Source organism: Muscardinus avellanarius (assembly GCF_963383645.1).
Source record: "Muscardinus avellanarius genome assembly, chromosome: 10".
NCBI classification, from domain to species: Eukaryota; Metazoa; Chordata; class Mammalia; order Rodentia; family Gliridae; genus Muscardinus; species Muscardinus avellanarius.
This window is the reverse complement of record NC_137796.1, coordinates 111,341,367-111,357,851: the sequence shown is the minus strand read 5'-3', so window position 1 is coordinate 111,357,851 and position 16,485 is coordinate 111,341,367. Positions and strand designations below refer to the sequence as shown.

The window sequence follows — 16,485 nt, the reverse complement described above, 5'->3', positions numbered from 1 at the left end:
GGCTTAGGAGACCCTGTTTCCAAAAAATAAAATAGGTCTGGGAGTGTAGCCCTGAGGTAGAAGGGCTTCCAGGAACCCCAGCACCACCCAAAAAAAAAATGGCCAGAGAGCCAGGTGCGGTAGCCATGCTCGCCATCCCAGCACTTGGGAGGCTGAGACAGGAGGATCGGAGTTCACGGACAGCCTCAGCTACTTAGTGAAGCCCTCTGCAACTCAAAGAATAAAAAATAGGGCGGGGGGTGTAGCTCAGAGATAGAATGGGGTGTGTTCCATCCCCAGTACTACACCAAAAAAAAAAAAAAAAATGCCCTGTGAGCTCGCTGTGGGGGTGGGGCCGGGCTCGGGTGGTGGGCGGGCCTAGCCGGAGGACAGCAAGGCGGCCCGTGCTTGCAGGAGTGGTGGATTCCAGGTGAGGGGGCCTGCTTCCTTGTGCAGAAGGGCAGGCAGCGCTTGCGTGCGTGTGTGTGTATGTGCCGAAGCACCCAGGAGTGGGGCAGGGGAGCCCAGGGCCTGGGCACAGCTCAGGGCAGCACCACCTTCACTGTGGGGCGACCTTGTTTGGAGAAGTCTGGGGTGGTCCAGGAAGAAGGCATGAGGCCGCTTCCTCTCCCCACCCTGTGTCCTGTGCAGCCAGGGCAGCCTCTGCCTGTGTGTGCCGCTGTCCACAGGCTGGGCGGCTCTTAGCAGATGCTCAAGGGGAAAGTGAGGTATGGGGTGGCAACAGGGAAACCTCGGGAGGTCTAGAGCAGCGTCACAGGACAGCCTGGGGCCCAGCGACGCCCCATCCTGGGTGAGTCCTCCAGGTTAGCGCTCCAGGAACCCAGTGCCCCAATCATGCCCCAGCTCAGAGCTCACCCAGACCCCCTAAAACCCCACCTGGGCAGCCAGAAGTATTTTTATTGAACGTGAACATAAATAAAAATAACAGCGTTGGCTGGGTGTGGGGCGCACACTTGGAATCCCAGTACTTGGAAGGCTGAGACAGGAAGATCACAGGTTCATGGCCAGCCTCAGCATCTTAGGCCTTTTGCAACTTAGACCCTGTTTCAAATAAAAGAATACAAAATAGGACTGGGGTGTAGCTCAGAGGTAGAATGTCTCTGATTTCAATTGCCAGTACCCCCCCCCAAATAAAATAGGTTAGAGAGAGGGGTGAATGGAAAACTATTTACAGCTGTTCACCACGGGGGCCTCTGGGAGGGCTCAGAGCACGGCGAGCAGCGCCAGGAGGAGCCGCAGGAGCAGGTGGGCGGCCGGGCAGGGCGCCGAGTTCTGGCCGAGGGCCGGCTGGCCCCGGGGCCCCCGCTGCTGGCCGTCAGCCCTCCCCCGCTGGAACTGCAGGTCCGGGATGATTCGGTGGATCCAGTCGTAGTGGGAAGTGACCCGGATGTAGACACCAGGGCGGTTTCGGCGAGCACAGCCCTCGCCCCAGCTGATCACCCCAGCCTGCACCCAGGACTGGTCCACGAAGCACACCAGGGGGCCCCCGGAGTCGCCCTGGGGGAAGCAGAGGCCCCTCAGCCCAGCCCAAGTGCCCAGGGTCCCTGCTCTGGTGGGTGGATGGAGACGCAGCTCCCCGGGCCCACCCCAGACCCCAGGCCTGACTGCCTGGGTCGCCAAGCCGCCCTTTCCCAGGCTCCCCAGCCGGCCGACGGCCACACCCTACCTTGCAGGCGTCCTTCTTGCCCTCCGCGAAGCCGGCGCAGAGCATGTCGTCCTTGATGACTTTGGGTAGGAAGCCGGACTCGGTGTCTTTGCTGTAGAGCTGGTTGCATGTGGGTGTGTCGATTATGGGCACGGCAAGTTTCTGCAGGATCCTTGGATTGGGCAGGCGGTCTGGGAGGGTCGGAGGAGTCTGCAGCTCAGGGTCTGAGGACCCCGTTGGGTTTCCTTTTGTGTTTGGAGTTTGTGGGGCTGCGTCCGCTCCCTCCCTCCCGGGACCGCTGGGCTTTCGGCCTCCCTCCCGCCTCCCGCCCTCTGTCCGCCTCTTCCTTTGGAAGCAGCTGCATCTCTCCCATCCCTTCCCCACCCTTTGCATAGCAACCATGCGACCATGTGTGTCAATCTCAGAAAAGCACGTTGAGAGCAGCCCCCAAGCTGCCCGGCCCAGGCGCCCGGCCCTGCCCTCACCTTGCTCGCTCGGGCTGCCCCAGCCGGTCACCCAGCAGTTCATGTCCTCCCTGAAGCTGACCGAGGGGTCAGGCACACACACGGGGAGGATGTAGCTGGTGAAGGGCACTGGCTCCTCGAGTTCCACCAGGGCCACGTCGGCGCTGGAGGCCATGCCCTGGTACAGGGGGTTGCGCAGCACCCGCCTCACGCGCACGGACACGGCGTGCGGCCCGGGCTGCAGCAGCTGCAGTGCCCCCAACAGGACTCGGTACAGGAACGTCTCGGAGGTGCTGTGGGAAGGGGAAGCGCAGAGGCTGGCGTGGCCCCCGGGCACCTGCGGGGCTGGCTGACCCTCTCCCCGCCACGGTGCCCATGCCCGCCATGATGCCCGTCACCTCTGCATGTTGTCTTCAAAAACCTCAGCACAAAGCCAGGCGTGGTGGCGCACGCTTGTAATCCCAGCATTTGGGAGGCTGAGACCGAAGGATCATGGTTAGCGGACAGCCTCAGCTACTTAGTGAGGTCCTCCGCAACTCAGTGAGACCCTGTTTCAAAATAAAGAATAAAAAATAGGGCAGCGGGTGTAGCTTGGAAGTTGAATGCCTCTGGGTTCCATCCCCAGACCCGCAAAAAAACAAAACTGACCACTAAGCCCAGCGTGGTGGCGCACTCTTGTAATCCCCGCTTGGGAGGCTAAGACATGAGGATCACACAGGTTCAAAACCAGCCTCAGCTATTTAGTGAGGCTCTCAGCAGACCCTGTTTCCAAATAAAATATATTAAAAAGGGGGCTGGGAGTATAGCCCGGGAGATAGAAAGCCCCTGGGTTCCACCCCCAGTACCATACACAAAAAAAGAAAAAAAAACACCACAGGGGCCTCAGCTGGGGACCTGCCACATCAACTCCCAGCCACAGGTGACCCTGACAAATCACCTCCCGAATTCCCTGCAACTCAGTTTCCTCGTCTGCAGGGTGGGGTGGTGACGGTCCTACCTGATCAGCCTGTTTGTGAGAGTTGAGGGAGAGGGCCACCCACAGACTGCAGTGGGCCCGGCCCTGCCAGGGCTGGCAGGCCGCCCGCTCTCTCTGACCCCAAGATTCTGAGTGTGTCTTGTTTGAACTGGGGATTGAATCCGGGAGTGCTCTACCTCTGAGCCACACACCAGCCTTATTTTATTATTTTTTCTTCTTTTTTTTTTTCTTTCCTGGAAACCCTTCTACCTTCGGGCTACCCTCCCAGACCTACTTTATATTTTTATTTGGAAACAGGGTCTCTTAAGCCAGCAAGGCTGGCTTCAAACCTGCTCGATCCTCCTGTCTCCACCTCCCAAGCGTGGGGATTACAAGCGTGCGCCACCACGCTGGTGCATGTGTGTGTGTGTGTGTGTGTGTGTGTGTGTGGTACTGGGGGTGGAATCCAGGGGCTTTCTACCTCCAGGCTATACTTACTCCCGGCCCTTTTTTTAAAAATATATTTTATTTGGAAACAGGGTCTCACTAAGTTGCTGAGAGCCTCACTAAGTAGCGGAGGCTGGCTTTGCACCTGCGCGATCCTCCTGTCTCCGCCTCGCAAGTGTGGGGATGACAAGCATGTGCCACCACGCCCGGATTTTTTTTTTTTTTTTCAGTTCTGGGGATGGAACCCCGGGGCATTCTACCTCCAAGCTACACCCCCTGCCCTATTTTTTATTCTTTATTTTGAAACAGGGTCTTGCTGAGCTGCAGAGGGCCTCACTAAGTAGCTGAGGCTGTCCGCAAACTGCGATCCTCTGGTCTTAGCCTCCCGAATGCTGGGATTACAAGCTTGCGCCACCACGCCCGGCTATTATTTATTTTGAAACAGGGTCTCGCTAAGTTATGGAGGCCTCACTAAGAGGCTGACTGTGAACCTTGATCCTCCCATCTCAGCCTCCCAAGTACTGAGATTACAAGTGTGCACCACCACACCTGACTATTCCCAGCCCTCTTTTTATGTTGCAACAGGGTCATGCTAAGTTACCAGGTACTGGCCTACATCTGCATTCCTCCAGTATCAGCCTGGACATGGGCTGAGTGAGTGTGTGTGTGTGTGTGTGTGTGTGTGTGTGTGTCACTGGGGATGGAACCCAGGGGCATTCTACCTCAGAGCTATACCCCCAGCCCTATTTTATTTTTATTTTGAAACAGGGTCTCAGGTTAATGAGAGTCTCACTACTTGCTGAGCTGTCCTCAAACCTATGATCTTCCTGTCTCAGCCTCCCAAGTTTTGGGGTTACAAGTGCGTACCACCACACCCAGCTAGACATGGGCTTTTATTTAATTTTTATTTTTCTTTGTTTATTTATTTATTTGTTTGTTTGTCTATTGGTGGTACTGGGGTTCCTGGAAGCCCTTCTACCTCCAGGCTACACTCCCAGACCGATTTTATTTTTATTTGGAAACAGGGTCTCTTAAACCAGCGTGGCTGGCTTCAAACCAGCGCATTCCTCCTGTCTCCACCTCTCAAGCACGGGGATTACAAGCCTGGCCTAGACATGGGCTTTTAAAAGAATTGCAGCCGTGCGTGGTGGCGCACGCTTTTAATCCCAGCATTCAGGAGGCTGAGACCAGAAGATCGCAGTTCGAGGACAGCCTCAGCTACTTAGTGAGGCCCTCTGCAACTCAGTGAGACCTTGTTTCAAAATAATAAAAAATAGGGCTGGGAGTGTAGCTCAGAGGTCGAATACCCCTGGGTTCCATCCAAAATAAATAAATGAATAAATAAATAAATAAATGTAAAAGAGTTGTGGAGCTGCAGAGACAGGAGGTGCGAAGCCTGGGCTCTGGCGGGATGGCAGGATGGCGGGATGGCGGGAGGGGCCTGGCCCTGCGCTCCGAGGCCACACAAGTAGCCTGAGTTTTGGAGGAGAGAGGGCGCTCCGGCCCGGTGGGCTCAGGCTCTCCAAGCTCCCAGCCAGTGCCTGAGGCGGGGAAGCTGTAGTGTGCACAGGGCCGGGACTCCAGGTGTGGCCGGGGCCTCGCTGGCCCCTGGCCACCCAGCAAGGACTAGGGTCGGCTGCAGTGGGAGCCGGGCTGGGCTGCACCAAGGGCCGCTCCTGGCTGGGCGGCGTGGCTGGCCGGGGCCTGGGGCGCCGGGCGGCGGGCAGGGGCCCTGGTCCGCGGCCACCGGCGCTGTCCCCGGTGCTGAACCGCGGGCGCGTCCTGTGGTCCGGGCCACTCACTTGGTGAAGCAGTGCGCGGCGGTGAGGACCCACCGCTCCGAGATGAGGCTGCCCCCGCAGAAGTGGCTCCCGTTCCTCTGGATGCTGACCTGCCAGGGCCACTCGCCCTCCAGGGCGTCCTGCCCGCCCACCATGCGGCTCAGCATCCTCTGGCGCCCGCACGCTGGGGACACAGGAGGCTCCCTGGGGCTGGGCCGATGCTGGCTCCAGGCCTGCCCCCACCCGACCTGACCGGCGGGCCCTCTCCCGGCCACCCGCTGGGGTCAAGACAACCTCATCCCCAGCCCGCGCCGGGGCGCCCCGGGAGTGGTGGGAGTGTCGTGCCCTCCACAGGGTGGGTGCCCGAGGGCCACTGGGGTACAGGAGGAGTGTCAGCTCTGCTGCGGGCGCTCCTGGCTTCCGTCCGCTGGGCGTGTGGCCAGCCTCTCCTTCCCGCCTGTGCCCTGGCGCCCTGTGTGCTCCCTCCAGGTCTTGTTCCGTGTGTGTGTGTGTGTGTGTGTGTGTGTGCATGCGCATGTGTGTGCATGCACACACATGTGCAGGGGGCCCGGCAGTCCTGTGTGTCTCAGTCAAGCCCACTTACCTCTTGGTGCTGTGGCCCCTCGAGTCCCTGAAAATGGGAGAAAGGGGTCCTCAGCAAACTGTGGAGGCCAAGGGCCGTCCTCCCTCACACACCTGCTGCTCAGAGCGCCCCTGTCCCTCCCTCTCCCCTCCCACCGGCAGGAAAGGCCAGGAAACTCCAGCCTCTGCCCCCATGGGCAGTGGACCAGGACAGGCTCCATTTCCCCACGGGGGGCACGGGGAGTCCCTTCTAATCCCTGTGGGGTCTGCCCCTCCACAGCCCACTCCGGCCTAGTCTGAAGCTTGGGGCCGGCCCTGGCCCCAGAGCTTCAGGGTCTGCCTGTGCCCCCTACCCCGAGCAGGCTCCCAGGGAGAGCAGGTCTCCAAATGCTGCCCACACGACCAGCCCCCCACAGCTGTCTCTGCAGTAGAGGGCCGGCCAGCAGCCATGGGGCCACCTGCCCAGACTCCTGACTCTGGGAACGGAGCCCTCCCTTAGGCCAGGACCCCAGGCTGGTAGGGGGCAAGCAAAAAAAGTGGGGGGTAGGGTGTTCTGGGGGCATTACCCGGCTCCACACCCCTTGCTCAGCCTTTAACCCGTCCTAGAAGCTGTGCTCAGGGCTCCGGCCCGGGAGAGAGGCCTCTCAGCCCTGCTCTCCCAATCCTGTTTCTTGGGGATTCGGACAGCCAGGTCTCCCCCCACCCGCGGCATTTCCTGGAGGTTAGGGCCCTGGATTGACCCTGCTTCACTCCGGCCAGAAAAGATGGCCAACCCCAGGGTGGTGAGGGCCAGCAACACAAAGTGGCCTCACAGAGCCACAGGTGTGGCAGCCCTGAGGATGCTCGGGGACCCTGGTTCTTCCTGCTAGGCTCCCAGCCCCGCAGTCCTCAGCGCCACTTGGGGACCGGGACTGCAGGGCGGGCGGGGCAGGCTGTGGTCAGGGCACCAGAGGCCGAGGCTCAGGCCAAGACAACCGCCTCCCAAAGTGAGGGCGCCAAGCAGAAGGGGGGCCTGCGGGGCCAGCCAGGGCGCGTGGGGAACAGGAAGTGTGTCCTGGACTCTTCTGGAAGGTGCACAGGTTTACTTTTAAATAAGGGAGGCTGAGACAGGAGGACCCAGGCTCAAGGACACAGAGCCCAGGCTCAGCAAGTAGGACTGAGACGCTCATCAACCTAGTGGACCTTGTTTTAAAATAAAAATAACAAATAGGGCTGGAGTATACCTCAGCAGTAGAATGCCCTTTGGTTCAACCCCAGTACCACAAAAAGTAAAATAAATAAGCCAGGCATGATGGCACACACTTGTAATCCCAGCATTTGGGAGGCTGAGATGGGAGGATCGCGGTTCACAGACAGCCTCAGCTAGTTAGTGAGGCCCTCTGCAACTCATAAGGTGCCTCCGAGAGGGCTACCCCCCATCTTGGTGTTGTATGTGTGTGAGTGTAAATTGTGTGTGTGTGTGTGTGAGTGTAAATTGTGTGTGTGTGTGTGTGTGTTTTGTGTGTTGCTGGGGATTGAACCCAATGATGTTCTACCTCCAAGCTACACCCCCAGCCCAATTTTTAGTTTTTGTTTTGGAACAGGGTCTCACTAGGTTGATGAGAGTCTCAATACTTGCTGAGGCTGTCCTCCAGCCTTCGATCCTCCTGTCTCAGCCTCCCAAATAGTGCGATTACTGGAGTGCACCACCAGGCCCAGCTCTATTTTTTATTTTTAACTTTATGAAACAGTGTCTCATTAAATTGCTGAGGGCCTTGCTAAATTGCCAAAGCTGGCCTTGAACTGGTCCATGATCCTCCTGTCTCATCCTCCAAAGTACTAGGATCATAGGCACGCACCAACATGTCCAACTTAGTATTTTTTTATTATTGTTATCATTTTCTTTTTAAGCAGTACTAGGGATTGAAACCAGGGTGCTACACCACTGAGCTACACCCAGCCCTTTATTACTGTTTGTTTGTTTTGTGGTGCTGGGGATCGAACCCCAGGCCATTCTATCTCTCAGCAACATTCTCAAGCCAATTTTAATTTAGACTTTGAAAACCGGGTCTCACCAAGTTGCTGAGAGCCTCACTAGGTAGCTGAGGCAGGTGGCGAACCTTTGACCCTCCTTTCGACCTCCCAAGTACCGAGCTTCCTAGCGTGCGCCCCCACGCCCGGCCAGAGTCTGGCCTTCAGTTTACGGTCCTCCAGCCTCAGCCTCCCGGGTTGCTGGGATTAGAGGTGGGCACCACATGTCCAGTTGAATGTGCCACCATTTCATTAGGTTTCCAACACCGCCCCTGCCTATCATGAGGCCTGAGGGCCTGGTGCAAACGCTGGCCCAGCGCCGCAGCCACGCGGGGCCCAGCCTCTAGACATGGCTGCTAGAGGCCAAGGGCCAGCCGCTGTCCCACTTTGGATCGCTGACCAGGCCTGCTATAGTGACCACAGCTCACAGCCCTGTGGGGCTGGGCTCAAGGAGTGCCAGTCCTTGCTGGGCAGGAAGGAGGCTGCGGGGGAGGCTGGGACCTGCCACAGAGCTGCCCCGTGCCCTCCCGTCCCAGGAGCAGGAGTGCCAGGCCCTCGCTGGGCGGGGGTCTGTGGCGATCTGGCCCTGGGAGGTGACCTGAGGTCAGGGAAGTGGCTGCTGGGCTGGCCTTGCTGGTCCAGGAATGTGGGAGCGTTTCCCCAGCGGGGAGGGGCTGCAGCCTGCTGACCCTGGCCCAGGACTGACGTGGCAGGAGGGTGGATGCCCTGCGCCCTGTGCCCCAGCTCTCTGCGGAGCCTGACGGCCTCCAGGCCCTCTGGCAGCTCAGCTCAGCCCCTCGGTGGCCCAGGGAGTTGGAGTTCAGCAGGCCTGGGTTCAAAGCCACACACAAGCAGCCCCGTGTCCTCATGGGGGACGGGGCCACTGGGTGAGGAAGCAGGCTGAGCCCGGCATGCGGCGCGCTGCGTGCCTGAGGAAGTGGGCAGAGGCCCTGCTGCCCTGCCTTGGGGGCCTCCCAGGCCTGCGCCCACAACCCCCTCCTCTCTCCTGCAGGCCTCTAGAGGGACAGCTTCTTGTGGGCCCAGGACCCGGCCATGGCGGGGAGGGGAGGACTGGCCCAGGGAGCGGGTGGGGGCCAGGGTAGCAGAGGGGCCTGCAGGGCGGCGGCGCCTGCCCAGACCCGCCCTGGGACTTACCGAGGCTCAGCAGCAGCAGCAGCGCCGGCGCCAGGGGCCGCCTCATGTTCAGGCCTGGTGGGCCAGGCCAGCCGGGGTCAGGCGCGGGAGCTCCTGGGTCGAGAGGCGCGGGCTCCATGAAGTGGGGTTTTATGCTGTAGGTGACAGTTGGACCTGCTATGCCGCCCAACCTGTCGGCCCGGCCCGCCTAGCTCCTCTCCAGCAGGAAGGAGGTGCCCAGCACCCCAGCTGCTCTGTGACCTGGCCCTGAACCCCCTGAACCCTGCAGGCCAGACCCTCACCCCAGCGCATCCCGGGGTGCAGACACCCACCTCGCTGCACCCACCCAGGGGCCCTCCCCTGCATTCTCCATTCAGCCGCCTGTGTCGTGTGTACTGAGCACCTACTGTGTGCCCAGCCTCAGTGACCTGCAATTGGGCTCACCTGTGACGGGAGGGTGGCCCCAAAAGAGGCAAGGTGGGGTGCTTGTGGGGTGGAGAAGCACCGGCGCTGGCCACCTCTCCCCAGGGAGCCGCCCACCGGCTGGGCGCAGGCATGGGAGGGCCAGCAGGAAGGACAGCACGTGGGTCAGGGTCGGGGTGCAGGACAGAGCTCTGGACGCCAGGCCCAGCCTACCTCAGTGTCCCCACTGGCACGGCCCTGCCCTCAGGGGCCGCCCGGGCCTGCCTTCACTCCACCAGCCCCCAGAGTGCGGACCACCCCAACTCAGGACGCCCCTGCATGGGAGTCCCTGAGTGCACGGGCGCTGGGCTGTGCTGGTGGCTGAAGGAGGGCGGGCAAGCAAGTGCAGAGAGGGGACTGGCATCCATCCACCCATCCACCATCCACCAACCACCATCCACCCATCCACCATCCACCATCCACCAACCACCATCCACCATCCACCCATCAACCCATCCATCCATCCATCCATCCATCCATGCATCCATCCACCATCCACCATCCACCCATCCTCTCATTCAGCAGGTAAGTTTGGCAACAAGTGCCCAACCTTCTAGGTATGGGGAAGAGGTGAACTAGACCCGCCCTGTGGCACAGAGCCGGCAAGTCTCCTGTGAGCGAGGAAAAGGTGTAACTATAAACTGGAAAGTGTTTCAAAACGTCTGGGTGCTGCACACCTGTAATCTCAGTACTCTGGAGGCTGAGGCGGGAGGATCTCAGGTTTGAGCCCACTGCATGGTAATTTAGGAAGACGCTGTTTCAAAATAAAAAATAATCAGGATACAATGGTGCATGCCTATTATTCCAGTACTTAGGAGACTGAGACAAGAGGATCACAGGTTCAAGGCCAGGCTCAGCAATTTAACAAAACCCTAAAGCTGGGCATGGTGGTGCACGCTTGTTATCCCAGTACTTGGGAGGCCGAGATGGGAGGATTGCGTTTCCAGCCAGCCTCAGCTACGTAGTGAGGTCATCTGCAACTTAGACCATTTCAAGATAAAGAACAAAATATAAGTTTGGGGTTGAAGGTCAGAGGTAGAAAGTCCCTGGGTTCAATCCTCAGTACTGAAAAAACAAGACAAAACCCTTAGCAATTTAGCAAGACCCTGTTTCGAAGTAAAAGAGGGGGGGAAAAAAGGGCTGGAGGTATAGATCAGAGGTCGAATGACCCTGTGTTCAATCTCCAGCACCAATAAATAAATAATGAAAATAAAGGGCTGGGTGTGGTGGCGCAGGCTTGTAATCCCCGCGCTTGGGAGGCAGAGACAGGAAGATCGCGTAGGTTTGAAGCCAGCCTTAGCTGGCTTAAGAAACCCTGTTTCCAAATTTTAAAAAATATATAAAATAGGTCTGGGAGTGTAGCCCATAGGTAGAAAGGTTTCCAGGAACGCCAGTACCACCAAAAAAAAAAAAAAGACAAAGAAAAGAAAGTAAAAGAAAAAAGGGCCAGGCAAGCCAGGCGTGGTGGCGCACGCTTGTAATCCCAGCATTCGGGAGGCTGAGACTGGAGGATCACGGTTCACGAACAGCCTCAGCTACTTAGGCCCTTCGCAACTTAGTGAGACCCTGTTTCAAAATAAAAAATAAAAGCCAGGTGTGGTGGCGCACGCTCATAACCCCAGCATTCGGAGGCTGAGACCAGAGGATCGCGATTTGGGAACAGCCTCAGCTACTTAGTGAGGCCCTCTGCAACTCAGCGAGACCCTGTTTCAAAATAAAGAATAAAAAATATGGCACGGGGTGTAGCTCAGAGATCAAATGGCCCTGGGTTCCATCCCCAGACCCGCAAAAACAAAAAACAAAAAACAAAAAACAAAAAAAAACACAGACGTTGGTCACAAACACTGCGTGCGGGTGCAGGTGGCACTGCCCGTAGCAGAGCTCCGCCTGCCATGCTCAAGGCCCTGGGTCCCATCCCTCGCTCCACAAGGAAAGGAAAAACAAAACAAACACCGAATGTAAAAGATGAAATGGGAGAAGGACACGAGTCGCCAAGAGGAAACTAATTTGGCTAATGACTTGCTGAGAAACGTCCAGGTGCGGTGCTTGAATAAATGCAAATTGAAGCTGTGGCAGGAACCTCGGCTGCCCCTTCGGAGCTGAGGAATGCTGCTGCCGCCGGTCAGGCTGGGGAAGTGGGGCAGCAGTGGGCAGGGACTGGCCCTTGGCCCAGCGATGTGTCCGCTTCTCAAAGGGGCGGTCCCCTTGCCCCCAGGACCTCGGCACGGGTAAGTTCACCCAGGAACATCTGACCAAAGGCCTTAGCAGCTGGTTTACTTATATTTGGAAAGATAGTGGGCGGGGGGGGGGGTGTCCCAGAGGGCAATGGCTTTCTGAGAATCTATAAAAATGACATTCCCAGCTTGACGTGGTGGCGCACGTTTGTAATCCCAGCATTTGGGAGGCTGAGCCAGGAGGATCGCCATTCACGGACAGCCTCAGCGACTTAGTGAGGCCCTTTGCATCTCAGTGAGACCCTGTTTCAAAACAAAGAATAAAAAATAGGGCTGAGGGTGTAGCTTAGAGATAGAATGCCCCTGGGTTCCATCCCCAATAACAACAACAAGCCTACTTGAGGAGCGCGCAGGTTCGAAACCAGCCTCCCTGGCTTAAGAGACCCTGTTTCCAAATAAAATATAAAATAGGTCTGGGAGTGTAGCCCGGAGGTAGAAGGGTTTCATCCCCAGTACCACCAAAAAAAAAAAAAAAAAAAAAAAAAAAAAGGGCAGGGGGTGTAGCTTGGAGATAGAATGCCCCCGGGTTCAATCTCCAGTACAATAAATAAATAAATAAATAAATAAATAAATAAATAAATAGGCTGGAGGTGTAGCGCAGTGGCAGAGACCACTGAGTTCAATCCCCAGTTTATGAAGGAAAACAAGGAGCCAAGATAGTCCCTCAGCCAGCATCGTTCTCTTATGTCCAATATTAGCTCACCGACCAACCTGCTCCTGGAGACTATTGGTGGGGCGGGAGAATCTTTTAAAATCCTTTCTCTGTCTTTTCTTTTACTGTTTTTTTTCTTTTTTCTTAACTTGCTCAAGGCAGGGCGGCCCCAGGCGCAGGCCGCCAGCGCCCCCTGCAGGCCGTCCGCGGCTCCTGGAGGTGCCGGCACGGGTGCGGCCGCCCGGCTCCCGGCCTCCTGGTGACCGCCACGGTGGTGCAGACGTCCCTGGAATTTCAAGAGAAGTACATTTTGCCCTGACAGATATTTACAGAAGTATCTTACAAAATGGCAATGTCATTTCAAACCAGTAGGGAAAATTTAAATCGAGTCAAAACATCTTTTAAAAAATCAACTTTGCCGGGCGTGGGGCACACGCTTGTAATCCCAGCATTCGGGAGGCTGAGACCTGGAGGATCGCGGTTCGCAGACAGCCTCAGCTACTTAGTGAGGCCCTCTGCAACTCAGTGAGACCCGGTTTCAAAATAAAGAATAAAAAATAGGGCAGGGGGTGTAGCTCGGAGGTCAAATGCCTCTGGGTTCCATCCCCAGACCCGCAATAAATAAATAAATAAATAAATAAATAAATAAAATAAAAAATAAAAATAAAAAATCAACTTAGTGAGACCCTATATCAAAATAAAGAATTTTAAAAAATAGGGCTGGGTGTATAGCTCAGAGGTAGAATGCCCCTGGGTTCAATTCCTAGTACCGCAGGAAAAAAAAGCAAATGAATTTGGAAAATAGTATATCTATTTTTTTTTCAGTACTGTGGATTGGACTCAAGAGTATTCTACCTCCAAGCTATATCCCCAGCTCTATTTTCTATTCTTTATTTTGAAACGGGGTCTCAGTAAGTTGTGGAGGGCCTCACTAAGTAGCTAAAGCTTTCTGCAAAATCGTGATCCTCCTGTCTCAGCCTCCCAAGTACCGGGATTACAAGCGTGCGCCACCACACCTGGCTTCTTATTTTATTTTGAAACAGGATCTCACTAAGTTGCTGAGGCCAGCTGCAAACCTGCGATCCTCCCGCCTCAGCCTCCCGATCCCTGGGAGGACAGGCGTGCGCCCAGCGCTGCTGACGTCCTTGCCCGGCGTCAGCAGTGAGAGGTGAAGGTCTCGCTTCCTTTCCTACCAGCTCCTGCTGCCCTCGGGCTCCCCTCTTACTTCCCAGGCCGGGTGAGATGGGCCTTGCTCAGCTCCTGTCCTGCTCCACATGGACCGAGTCACCTTTTGGCTGTCTGGCCTCCATTTTAACCGTGCGCTATCACTCATAGTGACTATCTGTTTACTATCTCTCACCTGAAACCCAGGTTGGGGGCTTCCTGACTGTAGCTCCCTCCCTCCCCACGCAGGTCCAGGTCCGGCTCACAACACGCGCTGGCTAAAGTCCAGGCCCTTAGCACCCTCCACCCAGATGGGGTTCTCACCCTAAAGCAAAGTTCAGGTTTTATCACCACCAGCTCAGAATCCTTCCTGGTTAACTTTCACCTTCAAAACTTCTTCAGTTATGAGTATTCAAGGTTTGTGCGCTGCCCGGCGGGGGCAGGATAATGAGGGAAACATTCCGGGTGAGTGTCCCGGGCAGGGTCAGTTGGACAAGCTGTTCTTAGGAAATGGGAGAGCCCAGTCGAGCAGGTAATTCCTCCCTTCCCCTTCCCCTTCCCCGCACACGGAGCCCTCGGGAGGAGATGGGCCAGTGCTCACAGAGGGCCCCGGTCTCCTGTCAGACTCCAGGGTGTACAGGACGGTGTTCAGCAGGGACTTCCTGGGAGAAGACCAAACACAGCCCTGATTCCTGAAGCCGGCGATCTCTGGAGGCCAGCATTCCCCCCGCAGCCGATACCAGGCCCCAGTGCGACGTCGCTGACCTGCAGTTGAAACACATGTGCACTAGCGTGTCATTAAGTACTCATCACATACACAGAGCAGACAAGCCCAGTAACTTACAGTAAAATGGAGCAAAATGATTAGGCAGCGTGAATTTTGAGTATTTTCTATTGTCTGTGTGGGGTGGGGGCCGGAGATTGAACCCAGGAGCATGGTACCTTTGAGCTGTACTCCCAGCACTTTTTTGTTTGTTTTGAAACAGGATCTTGCTAAGTTGCTGACGCTGGCCTCGAACTTTCAATCCTCCTGTCTCAGCCTCCCAAGTACTGAGATTACAGACCTGAGCCACCACTCTGGGCTCCGTCTTTGTTTTGTTGTTGTTTTCCAGTACCGGGGATTGAAGCTAGGGCATTCTACCTCGGAGCCGCACCCTCAGTCCTATTTTTTATTTTTTTATTGTGGTACTTGGGGTTGACTCCAGAGGCATTCTATCTCTCTACCTCTGAGCTACACCCACCCAGACCCCCTCCCTTTTTTTTTTTTTGGCGGAACTGGGGATGGAAGCCAGGGGCATTCTATCTCTGAGCTACACCCCCTGCCCTATTTTTCATTCTTTATTTTGAAACAGGGTCTCACTGAGTAGATGAGGCTGTCCTGGGTCTGCGATCTTCCTGTCTCAGCCTCCGAATGCTGGGATTACAAGTGTGCGCCCGGCGCGCGCTCTCTCTCTCTCTCTCTCTCTCTCTCTCTCTCTCTCTCTCTCTCTCTCTCTCTCTCTGGTACTGGGAGTGGAACCCAGAGGCTTTCTACCTGGGGCTATACTCCCAGACCTATTTTTGGAAACAGGGTCTCACTAAGTTGCTGAGAGCCTCACTAAGTAGCGTGCACCACCACGCCCGGCTCTCTTGTTTTTAACATAACTTATTAATTAAATATCTAAATGTTAAACCGGGCGTGGTGGCGCACGCTTGTAATCCCCGCGCTTGGGAGGCAGAGACAGGAGGATCGCGCAGGTTCGAAGCCAGCCATGTGCGCTGGTAGAAGACCCTGTTTCCAAATAAAAATGTAAAAATAGGTCTGGGAGTGTAGCCCGGAGGTAGAAGGGCTTCCAGGAACCCCAGTACCACAAAAAAAATAAAAAATAAATAAAAAAATAAAAAAAAATTTAAAAAGGACTGGAAGCCAGCTTGGTGCACGATTGTCAGTCCAGCACTGGGGAGGCTGGGACAGAAGGATGCCAGTTCGGGGCCCGCCTCAGTTACATAGTGGGGCCCCTTGCAACTCAGTGAGACCGTTTCAAAATAAAGAATGAAAAATAGGGCTGGGGATGTAGCTCGGAGGTGGAATGCCCTGGGTTCCATCTCCAACACTAAACAAACAGAAGGGCTGGAGGTGTAGCCCGAGAGCGAGCGTCCTGGGTTCAGTCCCCAGAACCACCAAAGCAAAACCAAGACCAAAAAACGTGCATCTCGCAAGACTCCTGAGCCTGCAGCTCCGACGCGGGCGCGGCTCCGCCATCCCTCCGTTTCGGGCCTCGGAGGAGCCGGCGCGGCAGCGCGGACCCGCGGGCTCCAGGCGCCTCCGGGGCGGGCGCGGCAGACCCAGGACACGCCCCTCGCCGGCCAGGCCCCGCCCCCAACATCCGGGCTCTGCTCGCGGAGCCCGCGCCCCGCCGCGCAGGCGCACCCGGCAGCGGCGGCCACGCCCTGGCCCGGCAGCCTCTGCGGCCGGAAGTCGGCGGCCTTCCCGGCACTCCACGCGGCTGCGGGGCTGCCCGGGCGGTAGTGGGTCGGAGTAGATGAATCACCCTGCAATTAGCCGACATTTCCCCCATACTGGATTAGGGAGCAGGGACGGGGAGGATGGCTTCCTCCTGCGTCACTAGGCCGCAGCACCCGGGGGAAGCCGGGGAGGCGCCCCGCTTCCGGCGGGCCTCGGCGGCTCGGCTCGGCCTGCTTCCCCGCGGCCCCCGGTGCGCCATTCCCCTTGCAAACGCCGGCGGAACAGCCGGCCAGCCCGCGAGCCGGGTGTGTAGTGTCTCAGAGTAGGGGCGGGAGGACGAAGTGAGGTTTGGGGCCCTGTTGAGCTGTGTGGTTCCAGGTGGATTCTGAACCCGAGAAGTAAGGTTATTCGCACCTTTGTCTTCCTGGACAGGTGCTTCCGGGGACGGTGAAGTCACAACAATACAGTCATACTATTTGCTTCAGCCAGTGTGAGTCGAGCTCTCTTAT

The 16,485-nt window shown here is 56.9% G+C and overlaps 1 protein-coding gene across 1 annotated transcript; it reads right to left on the bottom strand.

Moving 5' to 3' along the window:
• Positions 1 to 1,203: 1,203 nt before the first annotated feature.
• On the bottom strand, positions 1,204 to 5,459 carry PRSS27 (serine protease 27; the record flags this gene model as incomplete). Its single annotated transcript, XM_080703992.1, has 4 exons — positions 1,204 to 1,497; positions 1,667 to 1,836; positions 2,131 to 2,402; positions 5,314 to 5,459. The coding sequence occupies 4 exons, from the start codon at positions 5,457 to 5,459 to the stop codon at positions 1,204 to 1,206; spliced, it is 882 nt and encodes a 293-aa protein (XP_080560118.1).
• Positions 5,460 to 16,485: the final 11,026 nt, after the last annotated feature.